Source organism: Pelmatolapia mariae, linkage group LG7 (genome assembly GCF_036321145.2).
Source record: "Pelmatolapia mariae isolate MD_Pm_ZW linkage group LG7, Pm_UMD_F_2, whole genome shotgun sequence".
NCBI lineage: Eukaryota > Metazoa > Chordata > Actinopteri > Cichliformes > Cichlidae > Pelmatolapia > Pelmatolapia mariae.
The window spans coordinates 32,038,394-32,059,485 of record NC_086233.1 but is presented as its reverse complement, the minus strand read 5'-3'; the positions used below and the strand labels follow the sequence as shown (position 1 = coordinate 32,059,485).

The window sequence follows — 21,092 nt, the reverse complement described above, 5'->3', positions numbered from 1 at the left end:
TCCCTCACTATAGGCTCTGCTCTGCGGCGTCGCTGGCTAGTGGTCCAACTCCTGATGCAGGTGTGGCTGGCAGCAAATCCATCTCTAAGTGAGCGCCAGTGCCCCAAGAGTTGTCGCTGTGATGGAAAAATTGTTTACTGTGAGTCAAGCGCCTTTCGTGATGTCCCCAAGAACCTCTCAGGAGGCTGTGAGGGCCTGTCTTTACGATACAACAGCCTCGCCAGTCTTCGTGCAGGCCAGTTTGTAGGACTCAACCACCTCATCTGGCTCTATTTGGACCATAATTACATTGCATCTGTGGATGCAATGGCCTTCCAGGGGGTCCGCAGACTTAAAGAACTGATCCTGAGTTCCAATAAGATCACATCTCTCCACAACACCACATTCCACCCTGTCCCTAATTTGCGTAATTTGGACCTTTCGTACAATAAACTGCAAGCCTTGCAACCTGGACAATTCCAGGGCCTACGGAAGCTTCTCAGCCTTCACATACGCTCAAACTCTCTTAAAATTATTCCAATGCGTCTTTTCCAAGATTGCAGAAATCTTGAGTTCCTAGATTTGGGCTACAACCGTCTGCGCAGTATCACTCGAAATGCATTTTCTGGCCTGGTCAAACTCACTGAGCTGCATCTGGAGCATAACCAGTTCTCAAAGATCAATTTTTCTCACTTTCCTCGCCTCTACAATCTGCGGGCTCTTTACCTGCAGTGGAATCGGATTCGCTCTATGAACCAGGGCCTGACCTGGACCTGGGTCTCCATCCAGAAACTGGATCTGTCGGGGAATGAGCTGACAGAAGTAGATGCTGCAGTTTACCAATGCTTACCCAACCTGCAAACACTCAACTTGGATTCCAACAAGCTGACCAATGTTTCCCAGGAGGTAGTTGATGCCTGGATCTCTTTGACTATGATTAGCTTAGCTGGGAATGTATGGGATTGTGGCCCTGCCATCTGCCCATTGGTGGCCTGGTTGAGAAACTTTAGAGGGGCAAAGGAAACCACCATGATTTGCGCCTCCCCGAAGAAAGCCCAGGGTGAAAAAGTGATGGATGCAGTTGAAGCTTTTGGTGTTTGTAAATCAAACCAAGCAACACCACTCACAGTGAGTATTCCTCCAAACCCATCTAGTGTCCCTGCCCAAACTGAGCATCGCCCAGCTATCCTTGCTTCACCCACTGATTCTGGAAAGAGAGGTGAGGGATCTCTTAGGGGTCCTACATCTTCAGCAGTTACTCCACCTGTAGCACTACCCCCAGAGCAAGACTTGGAGCCTGTGTCTTTCCACAAGATTGTGGCTGGAAGTGTTGCCCTTTTTCTTTCTGTTGCGATGATCCTGTTAGTAATATATGTATCATGGAAGCGCTATCCTAGCAGTGTCAAGCAACTGCAGGAGCATTCGGCAGCAGCTCGCAAACGTCGCAAGAAAACTAGAGAGACGGAGCGCACACTGAGCTCTCCCCTGCAGGAGTACTATGTGGACTACAAGCCCACCAATTCTGAGGCCATGGATGTGCTTGTCAATGGGACCGGACCCTGCACCTATACCATTTCAGGCTCTCGAGAATGCGAGGTATGACCCACACCACCGCCACTACTCCTAAAAAAAAACTCGGTCCACAATGATGCGACCAGAGGTAATTATTTACACTGCTTTAATAAAAATTAGTCTGGTACTTGATTACTTAACCTAACCCAGTAGGTTTGGTAAATACTGTATTCCCATGGATTATTACTGAATGAAAAGAGATGGCTTCAGCATTACTGTGTGTATAAGAAGATATCTCTTGCTTTCACATGGTTGTTTGTGTATTTGCTTAAGCCATAATCTCTGCTGAGGTGCAAATGTTTGTTTTGCCACAGAATGGTACAGAAATACAGATAAATGAGACTGATTACATACCCTGTTCCTCGTAATCTTGAGATTAAGCTACGCTGTTTGTGGTTAGACATTTGTACGTGTTTAGATAGTTGTTTGCTTGCATATCACAGACTTTGTGCTTTGTGTGTTTGCTCTACCGTTATTCAGTTTTTGATGAGAAGTATTGTGAATAGAGAATAGCTGAATGGTGGAAAGATTCACTTATGGACACCGGATGTGAATGCTAATAGAGACTCTTGTCACTGAAGAGAGCTTTCCTTGAGTTGGTTGGACTTCACATTTTTGTATGACTTGAGAAGTTGGTGGAAAATACATAATCTTATTGTCCCCAAAGAGAACTTCTGTTTTCCACCTTCCTTTCTTATTGAGTTGTTGAAGTTACTCACTTGTTTACTCCCTTGCTTAATTGATTAGTCATGCATAAACCATATGCATACTTCACACTTCAGTTAACACAGGCAATGAAAAAAAAATGACACACACACAAACACACACACTAAAAAAACAACAACAAAAAAAAACAGCCTTTGATAGTTCCAACAGGAGTGAGAATCCTTTGAATTTTCTTTTACACAGGCAAGTGAATTTCTTCAAAACAGTATTTACAGACTATAATAGTATGGGAATGCTGGTCGTCTCCTTTTGCTTGTCGCTTCAACACTCTTGAGTACCTAACACATGGTATCATTCTTGGTTAAACTTTTTTTATTTCTCTTCAGAAGCAAAGCTTCCTTTGAAATATACAGTATTTTTAAAGACTGTTTAACCAGGGCATTTTTAACATATGGTTAAGGATGGGTGTCAGGGTGATCTTGTGCATGAGATAGCTTAATTCTTTACGCTGTGACATTATTAGCCCTTTTTTTCTTTTTCTTGGCACTTCCATTGAATAATATTTTTACTCAGAGGGTTGCAGGTTGTGTCTGATTGAATAACTCTATACAGAGTTTTCAACTTTAAGTAAATGGGCTTGATCATCCACATTTTCTTTCATTTATTTTACTGATTATCTGGCTTCCCTGGATGCAGGTCACTTGGTAACATGTAATTCTTGCAGGTAGCTCTCAGTGGTTTGATTACAAGAAGAGCAGCTGCCATGTTGTTGTTGCTGTCCCTGACCTCCCCTTGACACATTTCATTCTATAACAGTGATTTATATTGACTTTGACCCGATAATTTTTTAATTGATTATATTTTATTACATTTATTTGTTTGATTTGCGTTATTTTGTGGTTTCAACCCAAACTGAAATACTCAGCTTAAAGAGTTAACATTTATTATAGAGTTGTTTTGGATCTCATGTAGTTTGGTTTTATTATTGCTGCTTTGTGTAATTTAAATATTAGTTACTTAAAAAATATTAACTATATGTTAAAATTGTTCATTAAAAATTGATTTAGAACATGCAGATCTAAATATCTCATTCAAGCTAGGTATGTGAAGAGGTAGCATATGTAACAGTATAGACTCCTTGTTGTGATCATTTCCAGTGTTTACTGGTGCATTTATTTAATTATATTCCATTCAAACCTTACTCAGTGCCTATTGCTGTGGCATTCTAGATTATCCTAATTAACTTGCCACACCTATAGGAAATAGTTACTGTCAAATTATTCCATTTTGGCCTCAGGCTTTTTCAGCTTTTTTAGCTGCAGCTATATTCCTTAAAATATTTTGAACTGTTTGTTTAAACAATTTTAAGCTATACTTAAAATGCCTTCCCTTCAGCCTTATCTATTTGGGCTATCTTAGAACATTGTTGAGTGGAGACAGGAACTATCAGTCAGCCATCCACAAAGTCCTAAGTTCATCTCAGAATGTGCTCCAATCTTGTTTCTACATTTCGTTGCCTTTGCATAGACATAAATCACTTGCCAGAACACAGCAGCACAGCTGCACTCTGCCCACCTTGCAGCCTCAATTCCTCTTCTCTGGCTTGAGGATATAGCAATTCATGTCTGTTCATCCTTCCTGTGTGGGGGCATTCCTTATTCCTCCTGTTTTATTCTTAACATTTCTGTTATATAGTTGATTCTATTCCATCACTATATAGTAACCAAGGACCTCTTCACATGATTGTCCTTTATCATTATCCAGGTCCACTTGACACGAATTGGAGCTTAGGAGCTTTTTTAGTGAATTGCCTGAAGATGGTGCAATAGCAATTTTCCAACATACTTTGAGCTCCTCCATTCTAGCTGCACTCTGGGAATGTATATAAAAATGGATAATGTATTAACATAAAAAAATCAATATGAAAGTGCCTTAAAGTGCTAATAAGAAGTTCGATATCATATAACTCTATTAGAGTTCCATGCTATCATTCTATGTACTTCTCACTTGATTGATCATTTAAGTAAAAATTCCCAGATGAGTATGGTATTCATTAACGCAGTGTGTTTATTTTGTAAAACAGAATAGAGGATGAAGCACAGTATGGTTTAGGGCGTGATTGAGAAGTCACTACTGTTTGAGTATAGCATTATATAGTATCATGCATAGTATTCCAGGGTTCTCCATTAGATTCACTGGCAGCTTATCATATTTAGTAGTCATCATGAGTATGGCATCTCCAAACCAATAGGTTTGCAGACCATACGTGGTGGATTACGTCCATGGCAGCACTAATCTTGGCAGTGGCTCACTCTGCTTTTAGTGTCTAACATGATTGCCTTTTAACTTCGATCAAGATCTGGCCAGTTTTTTCTGCATTGCTGACCCATCAAAAATCACAAGTAAACAACATATATGTACATTTTTTGCATGGTACACAAAGTTGTTCTTAGATACAGATTTTGATTATGCCACCAGCACACCTCATGCATTCCCTTTCTTAGCAATTTCTGAAACTAATTCCTGCTAGCAGGAGTGCTACATGCCCTTTTGACTCACCCTCCTCATCCCTTCTTCTGATACTTCTAGTGACCTTTTCCAAACTACAGTCACCCACTTACTATAATGTCACCCTGGCTGATTGTCACTGCATTACTATTCTGTTTTGCCCAGACATATTTGACAGTTAAAAAAAATACAAATTAAAAGAATTATATGATATCCACTTCTTTACTTTATCTACTATGATATTTACTTCTTTTGAAAATATTTTAAATCTATTTATTAATAATTATTATCAGTTGTTTTAAACAATCGGTTAAGTAAAAGAAAATTAATAATCTGAAATCCATTTAGTCATTAAGAACACATAATTCATAATTCATACAACAACTGTGATAAAGTACAAAAAAAAACCAACCAAACAAAAAAAATATAGTCCAGACCTGAGGAATAGTGAAGCACAACCATATCCATCATTCAACCATTTTCTTAGCTGCTTTTCAATTTAGGGTTGCAGGGGACTGGAGCCTATACCAGCTGTCATTGGCCTAAACTTGGAGTACACCCTGGACAAGTCGTCAGCCTCTTACAGGGCAACTATCTAACATCTGTAGCCAATTATATAGGATTAACCGAGAGTTAAATCAATACTAGACACATGTTAATTTATAGATTCTAGAACTTTATAATAATCACTGTAATATGGTTATAATATTTTTACAGCTGGTGTTCTGTGGAATATTTGAGTATTAAAGAGCATACTTAAAAGCTGCAAAATTAAATGTTTTTTTTCTTTAGAATATGTCAACATTTCAGAGGTTAAAGTCCTAATAGATCCTGCACTGAAATGGAAGAAGTACCTTCCCTGTTTTCTTTCCCTCTCTTGTCAGTCCGAGGTCATGGTGTCAGATTGTTAATTGCTCAGAAAAAAATCAACACAAACACTGGGAGGCTAGCCAAGGGCAAGTGAGCTATCTGTGATTCAGTGGGGAGGCTGAACTTCTCAATGCTAGTGTCTTCAGTCTACAATTAGCCATGTGGGAGACTTCAAACATGCACTGCGCGTGAGAGAACATCTCTCTCATCCACTAATCCTGTCTGTTTCACACTCTGGTTCCATGCTGCTGCTTTCTCCGCTGCTGTTTGATCCATGCTTAATGAGGGTGTTAGATCACCAATATAGCAATTACATTACCTGGAAAAGAGGCAAGCCACTTTTCTTTTCCTCACAATTTTTACAAAGCAACCCAAGTGCATCATTAATGCTAAGCTTCCTGATACATTGCCTTTGTTATCTTTTCTTCTTTTTGTGAAACTCATCAAAAAATCTTTTACAATTTGGATCTGATGTACTTGCTTTGTGCCCTCTTGCACGGCAATTATTATTATTTTCCTCCTACTGGTCTGTTCACTTTCAAAGCCATTTATCAAAGCAGAGCTCATTTGTTTTACAGAAGTGTCTTGCATGTTTTACCAGCTACTATCCTCTGCTATTGACACCACCATCCCCCACACCATCACCTCACTCCTCTGTGGTTGAAAAATGGCTTGCTTTATAAAGTCCAGCCAATTTACTTAGAAGAGAACAAGTAATATCACATCCCCAAATTATCAATGTTTATTTTCAGTTACATCAATTTAAAAAATTGTTTTTAAAGTTTGTAACTATTATCCAATACATGCACATACTGTTCCTGAGCCCAAAACATGCAATATCGATAACTATTCATATTAAAGAAACAGTTCAGTTGCTACAGAAATGCAGCAATTAACATAAATCTAATTTGTATTTATAATATTGTAAAACACTTTGAAAACACTTTTTCTCCCTTTTTCCATATTTACCCGTTTGAACCATTTCATGCTGTAGTTTCTAAGACCTCTACATTAACAAGATCAATCAATCATTAGCTTGACTCTATACAGTTAAACTCCTATCTACTAACCATCACACTGGTATGTATTATAGTATGACATAACCTTACAGCCAATTTGATCACTTTGCTATAGGGTATATTTCTTCTCAATCAGATTCTGGTGATTTCTGTGGCTTTGCATAGCATATTAAACATAATGATATTAGTAGCTGATTTTATCCATCAGGCCTAATGAGTATTTTTAGATTCTTCTGTGTGTTTCTTAAACATAGGGCAAGCTGTTTCACTATTATCAGAGTAAGTGAATCTTCATTCAGCACTCAGATACAGTATAGGACTGAAAGAAGTGAGATATTGTAGTTACACTTATTTTGGGATTTCACTATACAAACAACTTGTAAAAAACAAAAAACAAGCAAAAAAAATCAATCTAAAATTCTAATCAATAGTATCATTTTCAGTTAGGTTGAACTGCCCCAAAACCCCAAACCACTTTGCCTGTTAGCAATTCAATTCAAATCTTTTTTTTTTCTTTTCTTTTTTTTGTAAATCAGTTAGGGTCAGGTAATATGAAAATGAAGATGACTCATCCATGGATCTGCATGTAAGTAGACTACTAAGTACCAGCAGTGGAACATCTGTTCAGGTTCAAAATGCTTTAAAATGAAGAAATAAAAAGCATCCAAGCCAACTCTGTGATGGGCATATTTAATTACTTTTTCTTTTCTTTTCTTTTCTTTTCTTTTCTTTTCTTTTCTTTTCTTTTCTTTTCTTTCTTCTTCGAAACACTGTACATTCAAACAAGCACTTCTGCAGAAGTTATGCAGGCTAGTTCGCTCTTGGTGGAAAATGATGTCCTATTTAATGAATTGACAATAAGTCAAGTATAATTAGGCCGTCATCGTAGCATAACATTGCTGTCAGATGAAAATATTTTAGCTTTCCAAAGTCAGTTATATAGTTTGTGTTAATAGGTTTCTTGGGGCCTGGTGTCAAGAATATTACTTGGAATTAAAACTGCATCTTTCAAGGAACAAAAGTCTCAATTCCATACTTCTTGAAAGAGTTGTTATATGATATTACAGTTCATCCTAATTAACTAACTGCTATAATAAAAAGAAAGGGTAAAAGCTTTATCTTTTTTGTGTGGTGGGGGTTGAGAGCATATTACAGTAAGAGTATAAAAAAAAATCACACAGGTCTGTGCATCCATTAAATGTCAGTGTCTTTCTGGGTATTTTGTTGTACTTCTTAGTAAATATTTGTATTGTTGTGTAGTGCTTTTATACCTACCTATGAACCATGCAATGAAACATAAGCTCATTATTCAGTTTGAATGGATGTGGTAAGAATATTCATCCCAATAGTTTCAACCTGCAACCAAGGATGGGGTAAAGCTATTGTAACCAAACATCTTGTCTCTCCACTGCTTTCACTGGTGATGACAGTATTAAAGTCCAGCAAGTTCAACAGGCAAAAAGAACAGGCAGGCTCTCTGAGTTGAAGTGGAGTAAGACAGGTGGGCAAGTGAACCTGGCAGAGAAGAACATTCAACATGATGGAGCAATCGACAGGCAGACAGGAGAAGCAGTTAGAAAGCCAGAGAAATCAGGCAGTCATCCAGACCTGACAGCTAGATTGGCAGGCGCGTGTCCACAAAGACACACAGGCCTTTGTCCACCGACAGCTGTCCATCCTCTGATCAGTGATGGCTCTAAACTTTTCTTTCTTTTTTTGAAGATAATAAAGTAAGTCCAGTACAAGACCCAACCTAACCCCATGTGGCCATATCAAACTTCCAATGCACTTAGGAAAGTGGCCATGTTCTTATTATATTAAAGGGCACTTTGGAACAGAATTTGCATTGCAAGGTTGGATTTTTTTAAATTTTTTGTTTAACTGAGATTGAAACGATTTTATGTTCTTTCTGACTATGCAGGCCTTCTCCCATAGTGTAGAGACATACATGGCAGGTTAACTGGCTATTCTAAAGTGACCATACATGGATGGATGGATGGATGACCAGGTGTGAATGTAAGCATGAATGATTGTCTCTCTCTGTGTTGGCTCAGATTGGCTTGAAACCTGTCCAGGATGTACCCTGCCTTTTGCCCTGAGGCAGCTGGGACAGACTCCAGCACCCCCACTCACAACCCTAAATTAGATAAGCAGTTTGGGAAAAGTGGGTGCAATTAGAGAGACGTAGAGAGAGACGTAAATAATGCTAAAGTCACTACAATTATTAGGACAGTATTCTCACCAAAAGACTAATTAAACATTGTTTATATAGGATTAAAATGATTGCTTAATGATGATCACCCCCCCCCCCCAAATAAATAAATAAAAATAAATAAATAAATAAAATAAATGCATACATACATAAATAAATCAAAATAAACAAACAAATAAATAAATACAGAAAAAAATTGAACACTTGAACATTTAACTTTTTGTCATTTTCAAATTCAGTTCACTCAAATCATGTTACATGCATAATTTAAATCAAAGGGCATGTGCACATGTAAGTGCAATTCCATTTCTACCTGTTGCACCAGACCATCAAAAATGTAACAAGGTAGCAAAAGCAATCAGACATCAAATTCCTGATGCTTCTGTGATGTACTGCTGCTTTTTTTTATGCCGTACATTACATAAAAAAATGTACATGAAGGGGTGTGGGTGGCTGAAATATAGTGATGTGGAAATCTAATGAAATTTCTTCTCCCTTTCAAGTCTGATCCTTCTCCAGTATGTAGGTGGTTGAGAAGGCTGCCTGCATGTGTTGCATCCACTCATGTCGACATACAAAAGTAACCTTCATCTATGCTATTCTCTGAGGTTTCATTCTGTTGTGTCTCCTGTTTCCTTTTAAAGACCTTTTCTCTGCTGTGTCAAGCACATATTATTTTTAGTTAATTACCTGTCTCTGTCATCCTCCAGCATCCCACACTGTGGTCTTATTGCTTAATTCTGAATCAAGTTGTCTTCTACTGCATGAAAATGTCCACCTCTCATGAGTGAGCACTTCTGTTCTTGAACAGCTTCACTTTTGTATTCTGACCCCAAATTTCTAAGCAGTAAAGAAAATCATGTAAACACAAAAAGAGCGTCATCCAGTACCAGTTTTAGCAATTTAGGAGCCCCAGATGAAATCAGGAGTTTTTATCCAAATGTTTCAATAGTGCACATGCTAATATGTATTGATTTCTCTTTCCCAGTGTAGGCTACTGACTCCCACCTACTGATATGTAATTCTTTGCACTGCTTTGCCTCTTGTCTTTAATAGGGAGATTTAATAGGTCCCAATCCAAATCAAGGCATTTATGAAAAACAAATGAGAACGAGAGAACATTGCTCCCATTACACAAAGTCCATCCAAAAGCTTCGTTACAGTACAGCATGGTCAACATATCAAATGTCATGTAGTTTGAGGTCATGTTCAACAGTAAACAGCAGGACTGTAAAATATAATGGTCCCTCTTATCGATCACATTAGCAAGGTAATAAAAGCACCTTATTGACAAAACCAACAATGAATATGTTAAAGATTGATTGTGCCATGAAGCTGTTAACGCTACTTAGGAACCACCGCCCCAGCCTGTATTCAAATGTCAATTCCAATGTTATAATGATCACAGGTAATGACGATGGTGATGTTGATGATGATAATGATGATTAGAAAAATCCACCTAAGCTATGTGTCTGTAGTAGATAATGGCATCCGCGAGATCACTTGGAAGAATTGAACATGATTTATCGAGGTAGAGAAATTAACATATTTAGGCTGGTGTTGGTGATGATGAAGACTGAGGCTTGTAATGATGTCAGCATTATAATTGACAGCGTGGGAAAGCGGTAGACATGTAAACAACAGAAAAGCAGCTGAACACCCAGGAAAGCAAGCAGATGAGTGATTCTCTTCCTTATTGAACTTATGCATACGACATATATATAAATCTAAATCCAACTATCTGTCTGATCAGCTTCTCGCTTGTGACATAATCAACTTTTAGCAGTGCTATTTTCGGAGGAGAGAACCATTACAGAAGTAGTTGTGTACTTGACCCATACTAATGAAATTTTACATTCCCACATTTTTTCTAGTGATGAAATACCCGCAAATTAGACAGTTAAGCAAATTTTTTTTTTTTTTTTTTTTTTGCTCGCTCTTTTTAATCAAGGCAGGTGGAAGATTTTTTTTTCAATTTCCTCATAATAAGGGCCAGCACAGGGCAGTAATCAACATCAGGCTAACCAGATTTGCGTCAACAAATTGATGTTTTGGACCTATGACCGCTATAGCTGATGAAGGTAGAATAATCTGCAGAGTGCACATGAGTGTTTGACTAAGATTAAAGTAGTGGGTGTCAATCTGGTTATCCATTCAACCATGAATTAAATCAGCTGCAGAAAGGATAAAGGTACATACAGAGCAGTGCAGGGAATCATGACAAATACGAAGAAGGTACAATAACACACACTCCCAGGGTACTGAGGGCCGTACTCTATTTCTCAGACTTTTTTTTTCTTTTCCAGTGGAACATTTTACACTGTCACCTAGATTTATCAAGTCAGCTGCAAAGAAAGGTGTGCTACTGAAAGGGCACAGAAAAGCAATGGAAAATTACAAGTCGAGCCAAAGACAGGAGTAGACAAAAAGAGAGAAGAGAGAGAAATCGGTAGGTGGACTAGGAGTGATGTAGGATTTAAGGACATAGAAAAATTGATAGTTGGAAGGGGGAGCAGGGCACACACACACACTCACTCAGCTCTCTCTGACCTGAGAGGCACAGCCTGTTTGATTTAGTGCCAATCACAGTTTTTAATGTCTGTGCAGCGTATCATAATTTATTAGGATTATCATAAACTTGTGCTGGGAGAAGGAGCGGGGTACTTGTGCCTCCCTCTAAGAATGAATTACTTGCTGCAAGCTGGAGCGTCAATCAGGCCAGAAATGGCAAAACCAGCTTTTTTCCCTACTTTGTTTTACTCAAGCCTCTCCATGCAGCCCTTCAGAGACAAGACCCACAATAAATATTCATCCCATCATATTCCATCCTAGAAGGAGCCAAGGATGTGATGTGAAGGAAAGCTAAAGGCAGATTTTAATTACATTCTGGCTTGGAGAGGGTTTCTCTGTCATCAACATCAAGGAGTTTGGAATTTAGGGGTAACATCAAGAGATGTATTGCTGCGAACACACGTACACTGAGAGAGAGAGAGAGAGACACACACACACACCCGTCACACCTATGATTTTCACAGTGACTTTGGATAGTGAACTTTGTGCTTACTTTTAGCACTTTGTACATTAGTTCAATATCATGAGTAGCAGGTGTTAAATTAATTCAATGTGCCAAATAGGTGAATGGGAGAAGAAAAAAGATGAGCACAACATGCGAAAGTTCTCTTAGGACCAGTAGCCATATAAAGACTTCTATCTATTTGTGAGTTTGCTTTTTGTCCACTGCAAATAGAGAATGTGAAGTCAACGCATATCTCCAAAGGGGTGATAAAACAACACATAATCTATAGTATCCTGTATTATGCAGTCTAGCTAAATCTCTTAAGAACAGAAGGAAATGTGTTTGTATGTGTGTTTATCTTGGGAGAAATTAATCAACCTTTGTATGTTCTGCATGCAACAAGAACATGTGTTAATTAAAAAAAGAGGACACATGAAGCAGGAGCTCCACATCTCCTTGTGGAACTGGCCTTGTGAAGTTTAAGGCCAGGTCAAAGGAAGGGAATGTCATTGGTATTGGGTGGCACTAGGCTACAAAGGCTCACTGTAATCTGTGTGCAAGAACATGCATCTGTGTGAAACATAGATTGGGAAACCCTGGGTTAACTATATATGTGCAAGCTTGGTCACGTGAAAAAGTTTGATGTTAGCAACAACTGACCAGTAATACCTTAACAGAAATTAACAGAATTATCATATCACAACTCTATCTTAAGACACGGGAGAATCTTATGGATTTTAATCAAGAATTTAATTGAATTAATCTTTAAGAAACTGTTTTAGTTTTTTATTCTCTGAGCTGCATCCAATTATTTAAAAAAAAATTGGTCAAATTAATCAGTAAACGGTGATTCCATATCTGTCTCTGGAACCTAACCTGGGCCCTATACTACAAAGCAACTTCAAAATAGCCAGGGTATCTTTTCTCGTATCTGGATTCACTTACCCTAACATTGGCAATCAGGATAGGCAGTCACACAAAGCTCAAAAAACACATCTTTTTGGGCCCACTTCCACAAGCAGCCACTTGCCAATCAGTCGGGGAGGACATTTTTTTTCTTAGCAACCTTTTGTCCCTAGGTGTGTGTGTGGGGGGGCTTAATTAACATATGTTGTCTTGTCTGAAATTTAAGGTAACCAAATGTGGCTTCCAACACATTTTATGTAGATATGCAAGTAAAATTAATGAGAGATTATTTCTGTCCTTTTTTTTAGGTGCTTAGTGTAATGTACCAAATATCCAGAATATTTTTAAGCCCCATGGTGGTCTTTACTGACAGTGAAAACACACATTCCCTTGAATGAATGGGAAATCTGTGGAACAATACAAGGCCTTGCTTTTGGGAGTTGGTTTGGGGCCTGAGCTGGCATGAAGCTCGGTGGGAGTATGAGAGGGAGGCAGACTGGAAGCCTAATTAATCCAGCCTTCCTTAATTAGTCCCTCTCCCATCCATGACGCACTTACCAATCTTCTGATGCTTCCTTTCCTCCTTTGCTTTTCTTTTTTTCCTCATAAGCTGTCTATTCTTTTTGCAGCATCTACATTTCTCTGTCACTTTCTCCTGCTGTCTCTTGCTCTGTCTGTTTTACCACATTCTTAGGCTTCATCGAATGGCAGTATGTTCCGAGGTGATAAGCAAACACATGGTGCTGCATGCAGAGTGCAGCTTAGGCAAAGCTATGGTTGTCTCTGCTGTTGCCTGTGTCGCCACTAGAGGACCATACAAATTGACAGGTGTAGGCGGCAGAGATTGCCTGCACACCTTTATGTACTGATGTACTGTATGTAGTGCCTCACAATGCAGGTGGTCACTGGATGACTGGGACAATGGCCCAAACGATGCACCTCCTGCTTGCAGATCACAACCCTAATCTGCAAACACTGGCACAGAGAAGCACTGGATGCATCCCTCCAGCTTGGTTGGAAAATCAAATATGGCAGTAACTGTAACCAAAGAGGCTGACTTTAATGACGCTGGGCAACGAAACCCAGCCCACTCGCTCTGTGCCCAGAATAATGAGGCAGTTATTCCACTAGTGGCAATGACCATTCAAAATGACTGTGCTGTGAATACTGATCAACACTAACTGTTGACATTCTCATGCACTATTCTGGTTTTATAATGAGCTGTATAATTATGTTATCTATTTTTGTTTTTGTTTTTACCAACAAAGCAAAATTCATACATTGATGTATCTAATTAACCTAAAACAACTTTAAACTATTTATTTTGGTCATTTTGATTTACCATATTCTTCATTAACAAAGCACCAGTAATCGATTAACTGGATTTTTTTGATTTGATAAAACTGAAAATAATCCTGTTTTTAAGCAGTAGACTAGAGTTTTTTGTCTTCTTCTTCTTCTTGGCTTTATTATTATTATTGTTATTATTATTATTATTATTATTATTATTATTATTATTATTATTATTATTATTATTATTGGTGTTGTTGTTGTTGTTATTCAATTTCTCTTATCGTTTACTTTCAAATTTTTGCCTTCCAATTGTACACCACCTGTCCACATGTAAGAATTAAACACTGGAGACTATAGTTATTGAAGAATATACAACTAGCAAGAGGCAAATATATTACACAGGAGTTTGTGGAAACTAAATTAAATCTTAAAACTGTGCTCAATATTCAATTTAAAACAGGTTTAACAAATTATCATATCCATATCTATGCTACCATTGAGCTCTTTCTGCTGGAGAAGTGGGAAAAAAAATCTGTTTGCTGAAATGATAAGTAGAACCAGATATGGTATGCAGTGACTATAAAGAGACATCAGTCTCTTCAACTGTCTCTCAGTTTTGCTTCACAACTTACTATACACTGTACTGTACTCCTAAAAGCAATTCAAGTTCAAGTTAATGAGGTTTTTGTTAATAGTGCACATGTGTCATAGTCAGTTCCGTTCCCACATTTCCATCAGGTTCAAAAGAAAACACATGAAAAAAATGATTGATTTAAAGGTGAAAATTACCTGAAACAGAACTACCTTACTAACAGTGGACCATAAGGTGATACATATCTTAAGGGATTTTCATCAAATTCCCTTTTTTCACAAGTAAAGATGGACTATTTGTGTATCAAGGTCATCTTGCATCCCTGCGGCACTTCCACCACTTGCCAGTTTTTACTTTCTCACTCTCTCCATGTCTTCAATCGTTATTCCCCCAAACCACCCCTCTTTCTTGTAATTCTCAAAGGTGTATACACACAAATGCGCATATGTGTACATATATATATATATATATATATATCAACTGAGAGGAAGAGAGAATAGGGAAACGTGAAATTGCACTAATTTATTGCAACATGCAGTAGAATTTTCCCCAGACTTCTAAAAGGACATTCCAAAGCTTTTCTTTGGATGTTGGCTGTCTTTTGTTCAGTTCTTTGGCAAAGTGATCTCACACTTTTTCAAAAATATTGAGTTGCAGGGTCTGGGGAGGCCAGTTGATGAGTAATGGCCATGGTACTGCATGGCAGGGCAAAATCTGATGGTTCTTTTCTACAGTCAAAATTGAAATACACCCCCAAACCAATCCTTCACTGTGTTTTATAAATGGCTGTAGACCTGTAAACATCTCTCTCGTGAACACCTTAAACTAACAAAGAACCAAATTTATTTAAAAAAAAGTTTTGACAGGCATAAATATATTATTTTATGCCTGCCAAATTATCTTTATCTGTTTTTGTAGATTAACTAAATCAGCGGGAAGAAATGATGTGTTTTTGTAACAGGCAGAGAATAATAAAATACCTGAAGTTAAGATTGATGGTCAGGTATAAGGACTGGACTGAAAATGACTAAAAAAGAAAAACAAAACAAAACAAAACAAAACAAAAACAATGCCCAAAAAGACATTATTTCTGATGCCACCAGGTTTTTCCTCAGTTTGAGCTCAGTGATGCTATGATCCAAATCTGGGAGAGGATTCCCTAGGACACCATTCCATGGTGTCATTAGGAGCATGCCCCAGTGTGAGGGCCATATAAACTACTGAGTACCATTTTGAGCTGCTTAAATGAATTTTCAGCAAAATTCAATTTCATTTTCAGGGTGTCTTTGAATTCCGTCCTCTGTAGGTTGATAATTTTCATTTCCATCAATCAATCTGGCATCAATTCATCCCTAGCAATTAGCCAGATACAGCATTTTCATTTCTTAACAGTTATTTCAAATTGGAGGAGATAGTTTGTATGCAGACTATGAAAGGGTTGATGTAAAGATGTCCTTTGAATTCTAGATGCTAAAAATCCCCTTTACTTTCATGCCCTCCTCATAATAACGCTTAAAATGTCAAACCTTAGTCACCATATTAGATGAGGCTTTGGCTGGCATTTTGCTATGAACTTCCTTTTCAGATTAGATTTAAAATCCTGCAGCTTATTTTGGATGGCACAATCTTTCTTTAAATTTAAAGTGGAAATATAAAGGTTTATTACTGATATAAACATTTTCAACAATGTAGTTTAACATGTCTAATTTAGAAATATTATGCTGTATACTGGGTGTTGCTTCGTCTTTGGGAAACCAGTGGCTAGGGTGATCCCTCTTTAGGAAAAATGTGGAAAACACAGTTGTTGTTAGCTTTTGGTGGTTTGTGTAACAGCTTGGTGAGCCTCTAGCTCCTTACCGTCGTCTCTAATCCCAGGTTACTCCAAGGCTGTGTGGGCCTGAGATCTTGGAGCTTTCAAGGCTCTGTGCTCTAACTGGTGTATGTAGTGAGTCACCACTACACTGCAGTCTGCATGCTTAACCATTACACTCCTTGAGCAGTGAGCATAAATCTGTTTATTCTGAGTCTGCTCCAGTTTACAGTTTTTTTTCTCCCACATTTCTTGTTCACATTGGCTTTGTATCTTCTCTTTGAGGAATATTTTTGGTGTGTTTTTTCTTATGTTATTTCATTTTATTTTTAAGTGGTTTAATGTGGCCCATTTTTTCTGTGTGGGTTTTTGGTTCTATCCGTGTCTTTCTATAGCCTTCTCTTTCCAGAGGCCTGCTCGGCATCATTTGCATGGCCTACTTTCCATATGAGGTTTGGTTAATACCCACAAGTAGACACTTGAACACTAAACAGTTCCCTTGCTGCAGTTAACAGTGGACTTTCCAGAATGAACTGATCTACTTAAGGCCTGATCTGTGTAATACATGTTATGCAGGACCACACCTGCCTTCAGAAACTTGACGTGTAAGTGAAGTGTACACCTCTGCTGGGTTAAAAGAATTAACAAAGTCTAAAAGAGAGAGACCCTAATGTAGTAATTACACTAGCTTGTTTCTTTTAAAGAAATACACTGATGTAATTAGGACACTTCTGTATCACTAGTAGTGCTACACATCTTTAGTAATCCACTACTGTCACTAGACAGTAAGTTTAACAAGAGAAAATATAAGTTACTTTAGCAAATCTTTGGTTTTATAGATCCAGCCAGTGCTTTAGAAACGTACTGAATGAACCATGTAAGTTTAATATGTGACACAAGTACATCTATTTTGATTTCCAGCTATGCCAATATAAACTGAGTTTATTTCTTGATGTTCTTTTTAAGAAGTTATTTTGAATTTTAGTTCTTCAAAATATATCAAATCTGTTTTCTTTCATTGTTCTGTAAAGTTACTTATTTCTTTTAGTTTAGTTTATGTTATACCTTACACACACACAGGTCAAGATTATGGTTAGAGTTACAGACACATTTTTTCTTTTCATTTTGGATTTTGACAGACTGAAATAATTGAAGATTTAAATTAACAATGTAGATGGGATGTGACTTAATGTGGTCTGATACAGTGTGATATGAGAAACTGAAGAATACAGTCGGTCAATGTTATTTTTTCTTCATGTAACAATCACATCAGATGGACCGAAACATAATATCCCAGACGTGTTCTTTTAGTTTTTAGGTCATAAGACCATGGATGCCTGTCAGTGGTATCAATTCCTTCATCCTCCAGGAACTCCTTTCATATTTTCACCATATAAGGCATTACCGTGCATCAGGAGTAACCCAACTTTCATTAAAAAGATGTTATTTTATTTTTTAAGCGGTATATATCCCTCTTCAGTGGCTTGAAATTTCATTTCACTTGAGGCTGTTTTTTATTTAGTGTTTCTTTGTATGGTGCTTTTATTTTTCTTGTTCAGGCTTTAATCTGATTATAAGCCAAATGCTATTCTCAGTATACTGTAAATGTTGTTCACTAGTGGCCTGTACTGTTAACTGGATTTAAGCTTATCCAGCTAACTTCAGGGTTAATCCTGTTATGAAGGCGTTCACCTCTTACCTGGATACATAGCCATGACAACTTATATTGCAGACTTAACTTTCTCCTAAGCGGATAATGCTCAAATTAGAGATCAGCAGCTATGAAATAACCACCCATTGACCAGTTTGATGAACCAATGCTGTTTTCTCCAGAAAATAGTGACACCACTCCTGGAAGATTATTTGGACCTCTGAGTACAGAGAGCAGGGGGGTAAAGTATTTAAATGTAACCATTAAAAATGAAGTACAGTTTTTTAATAGTTTGCCTTTCCTTGATGAACATCAGGCATAAATATAGATATTTAGATGCAACTTCTCATGCGACTCTTCATTAGAGGACAGGTAAAAGAATAAAAACTAAAACTTATTTTTACCCAAATCATAAGCTGCAGGTTTTGTTATGGCTTTGTGTAGGTTTTAATTTTTGAAGTTTATTCTTTTAGGAATTCTGTTTCCTGATTTTTACTCTGTATTTTGTGGTTCATTTAGAGATTTCCTTTTGTCCATCATACTGTACAATTTATTAGTTTCTGGTGTTTTTTTATTTTTTTAATTTTCTTGTTCCATCTAGTATTCAGTGGTGCCAGTTTTTATTAGGTTAGTGTAGTATTAGGTATTAGGCTAGTTTAGTTACTATTTAGTTTAATTGAGTTATCAGTTATCAATTTCGATCATTTATTTATTCATTTATTGTTCCCTGTTGTATTTTTATTCTTTATTTCTTTGTGTCTTAATTTAGTTTTACTTCATGTCAGTCATTTCCCGTGATTATACTCACATGTACCTTGTTACTCTTCCATGTCCCATTCCCCTTATTAGTCCTCAATGTGTGGTGAGAGTATTGAGAATCTTGTGTTTCCTTAATTTATTGCTTGAATTTCATCCTTGTGTGCTCTATTAATAATTAATTTGTCTTTGCCTAGTTGTAACAATTATAATCCATCAAATTTTGATTTTTATAAGTTTGTTAACTTACACAGTAAGCTTTTTCACTAGCTTTCCTTCCCTGCAAAACTTTAGGAGAAACTTTATTCATACTGTATATAGTAGCACTCACATTTACACCCTGGTTTGAATATTATACCAGTGAACAGTGCTTTTTCCTTCTTTTTCTAAAGACTCATACCTCCGATCTGTCTACAGCAGCTGTGTTGTTACACCATGTGTGCTGTGTTTTTCCACTTCATATTTTACTTAAATGGTTTATTTTTATTTATTTATTTATTGAAATATCAAACATTCTGTCACCAATATAATCCATATTTATGATTTTTTGGATCCTGCCAACACCATTCCTTTCATGTGATGGCTAGATTGATAAATACTATGTTAACTGACTGACTTGATAGCCACTTTGGTGTCACTGCCTATACATTGACAATGTTACGTTAAGTTAAGGCAGGTAGCAGAAAGATATCCTGGCTATGCTGAACAAGCGTCTGGGTAAGCACTATCAGTTATATACATCACCTGTTGACCTAAATGCTATTCCTTATTTTCTTTAGAGGCACTACAGTATTTCTCTTTAAATGGTTTGTTACACAGAAGGAAAAAAATCCATAGAAACAGTGATCATCAACATTCACACATTTGCATGCATTTCTTCTGTCTTTGGAATGGAATTAAAAAAAGGGTTGGGGGGATCTAAGAAAGCTAATCTCCCACTTCATTTGCAAGGCTTTCTGGGACACCACAACCCCAGGAGCAAGCTGTTTGTGCACTATAAACAACTTCTGAGTTTGTGTTGGCTTTCTTTGAGCAAAAAGAAGGTAGACGTGGAGGTTTGTCTTCCTAAGATGGGAGCAACAAATAAAAGATGTGAAATGGATAAGAGAGAGAGGGGGAGAGCAGGGTTCATATATAATGGCTGACTGGCAGAGAATGAGACTTGGCTGTTTTTCATTTCACCTGTCGTTGTAAAAGAAGTGCCTGTCACAATGAGGGCAATGTTACCAGGGCAGTGGATGTTTCCATGACAACTGGGAAATTTTTACCCCTTGTTCTGATTAATGTTGAGTTGTTGCCTTGGATAAAACCTTTATGCAAGCACTTGCTCCCCCTACACAGCAATAAGTGAGAGGGACACTTGTTCTGTCCATGCCATAAATGAAAGGGATACTCGTTCTGTCCTTGCAGCAATAGCAGCGTTGTATCTTTCATCTCTAACTCTCAGTCGCTGTGAGATTCTGCACCTTTTATTTTTTCGCTATGCTTGTTCCACATAAAACAATGGGAGTGAGGGTAAACTTATAGTCTGTTATACTTCTAATAGCTAACATCTTTGTTTAACATCTTGGCCAAAGTTTTCAGTCTTACATTCTTAGACACTTTCAATTTTGCCAGGTCTTTTTGCTAAGTGCTGAAAAAAGGGGCACTGGAAATCTTATTTTGTCCAACAGAACAAATTTTGCACAGGTTAAGAACTCAAGGTTGTCTATAAAGATAAGAACAAGCCATCATGTTTATGACATTTACTGCACTATCCACAAAATCCCAAGGATCAAATGCATCATAGGTATGATTCTGGATAAGGTGAGGCTGCATACTCCCACAGCCGTAACTGAGTTCATCTGAGTGATTTAATAAATGTTGCAAAAAAGAAATCACATCCTAAACCCATCTGCTCAAAGTTATCGTTACTTGGGGCACATATAACAGCTCACCCAAGCCACAAAATGTTTCTGTGTCTATCGATGCAGTCTATGTTGGTGAGCGTTTGTGATGTTCAACTCTGACCTTTATTTCACCATCTAAATACTATAAGGAGGAATATGTAACACAGTTCACTTTCACGCCCCAGAGGGCTCTCGCCTTCCTTAGAAAGTAGCCTATAATGTAACTGTACATCTAGGTTTTTAAATTATGAAGAGCAGTTTTGGGTGTGTTACAAAGTAATTTACAAAGTATATTCACATTACATTTTTCAATAATGTAATAATGTAATCTTTTCCTCTAAGAAATTCAGTAA

The 21,092-nt window shown here is 37.4% G+C and overlaps 1 protein-coding gene across 2 annotated transcripts in view; it reads left to right on the top strand.

Moving 5' to 3' along the window:
• Positions 1 to 21,092, top strand: part of LOC134630977 (leucine-rich repeat transmembrane neuronal protein 4) — a 96,668-nt gene that overhangs the window by 7,778 nt on the left and 67,798 nt on the right. Inside the window, exon 2 of one of the 2 annotated variants that reach the window (XR_010094342.1) lies at positions 14 to 1,639. Coding sequence is in view for 1 of the 2 variants with exons in the window: in XM_063478836.1 (XP_063334906.1) it covers positions 14 to 1,575 (1,562 nt within the window). In the remaining variant the exon portion in view is untranslated. The remainder of the gene's footprint in view (positions 1 to 13; positions 1,640 to 21,092) is intronic. The other variant, XM_063478836.1, reaches the window with a different exon arrangement.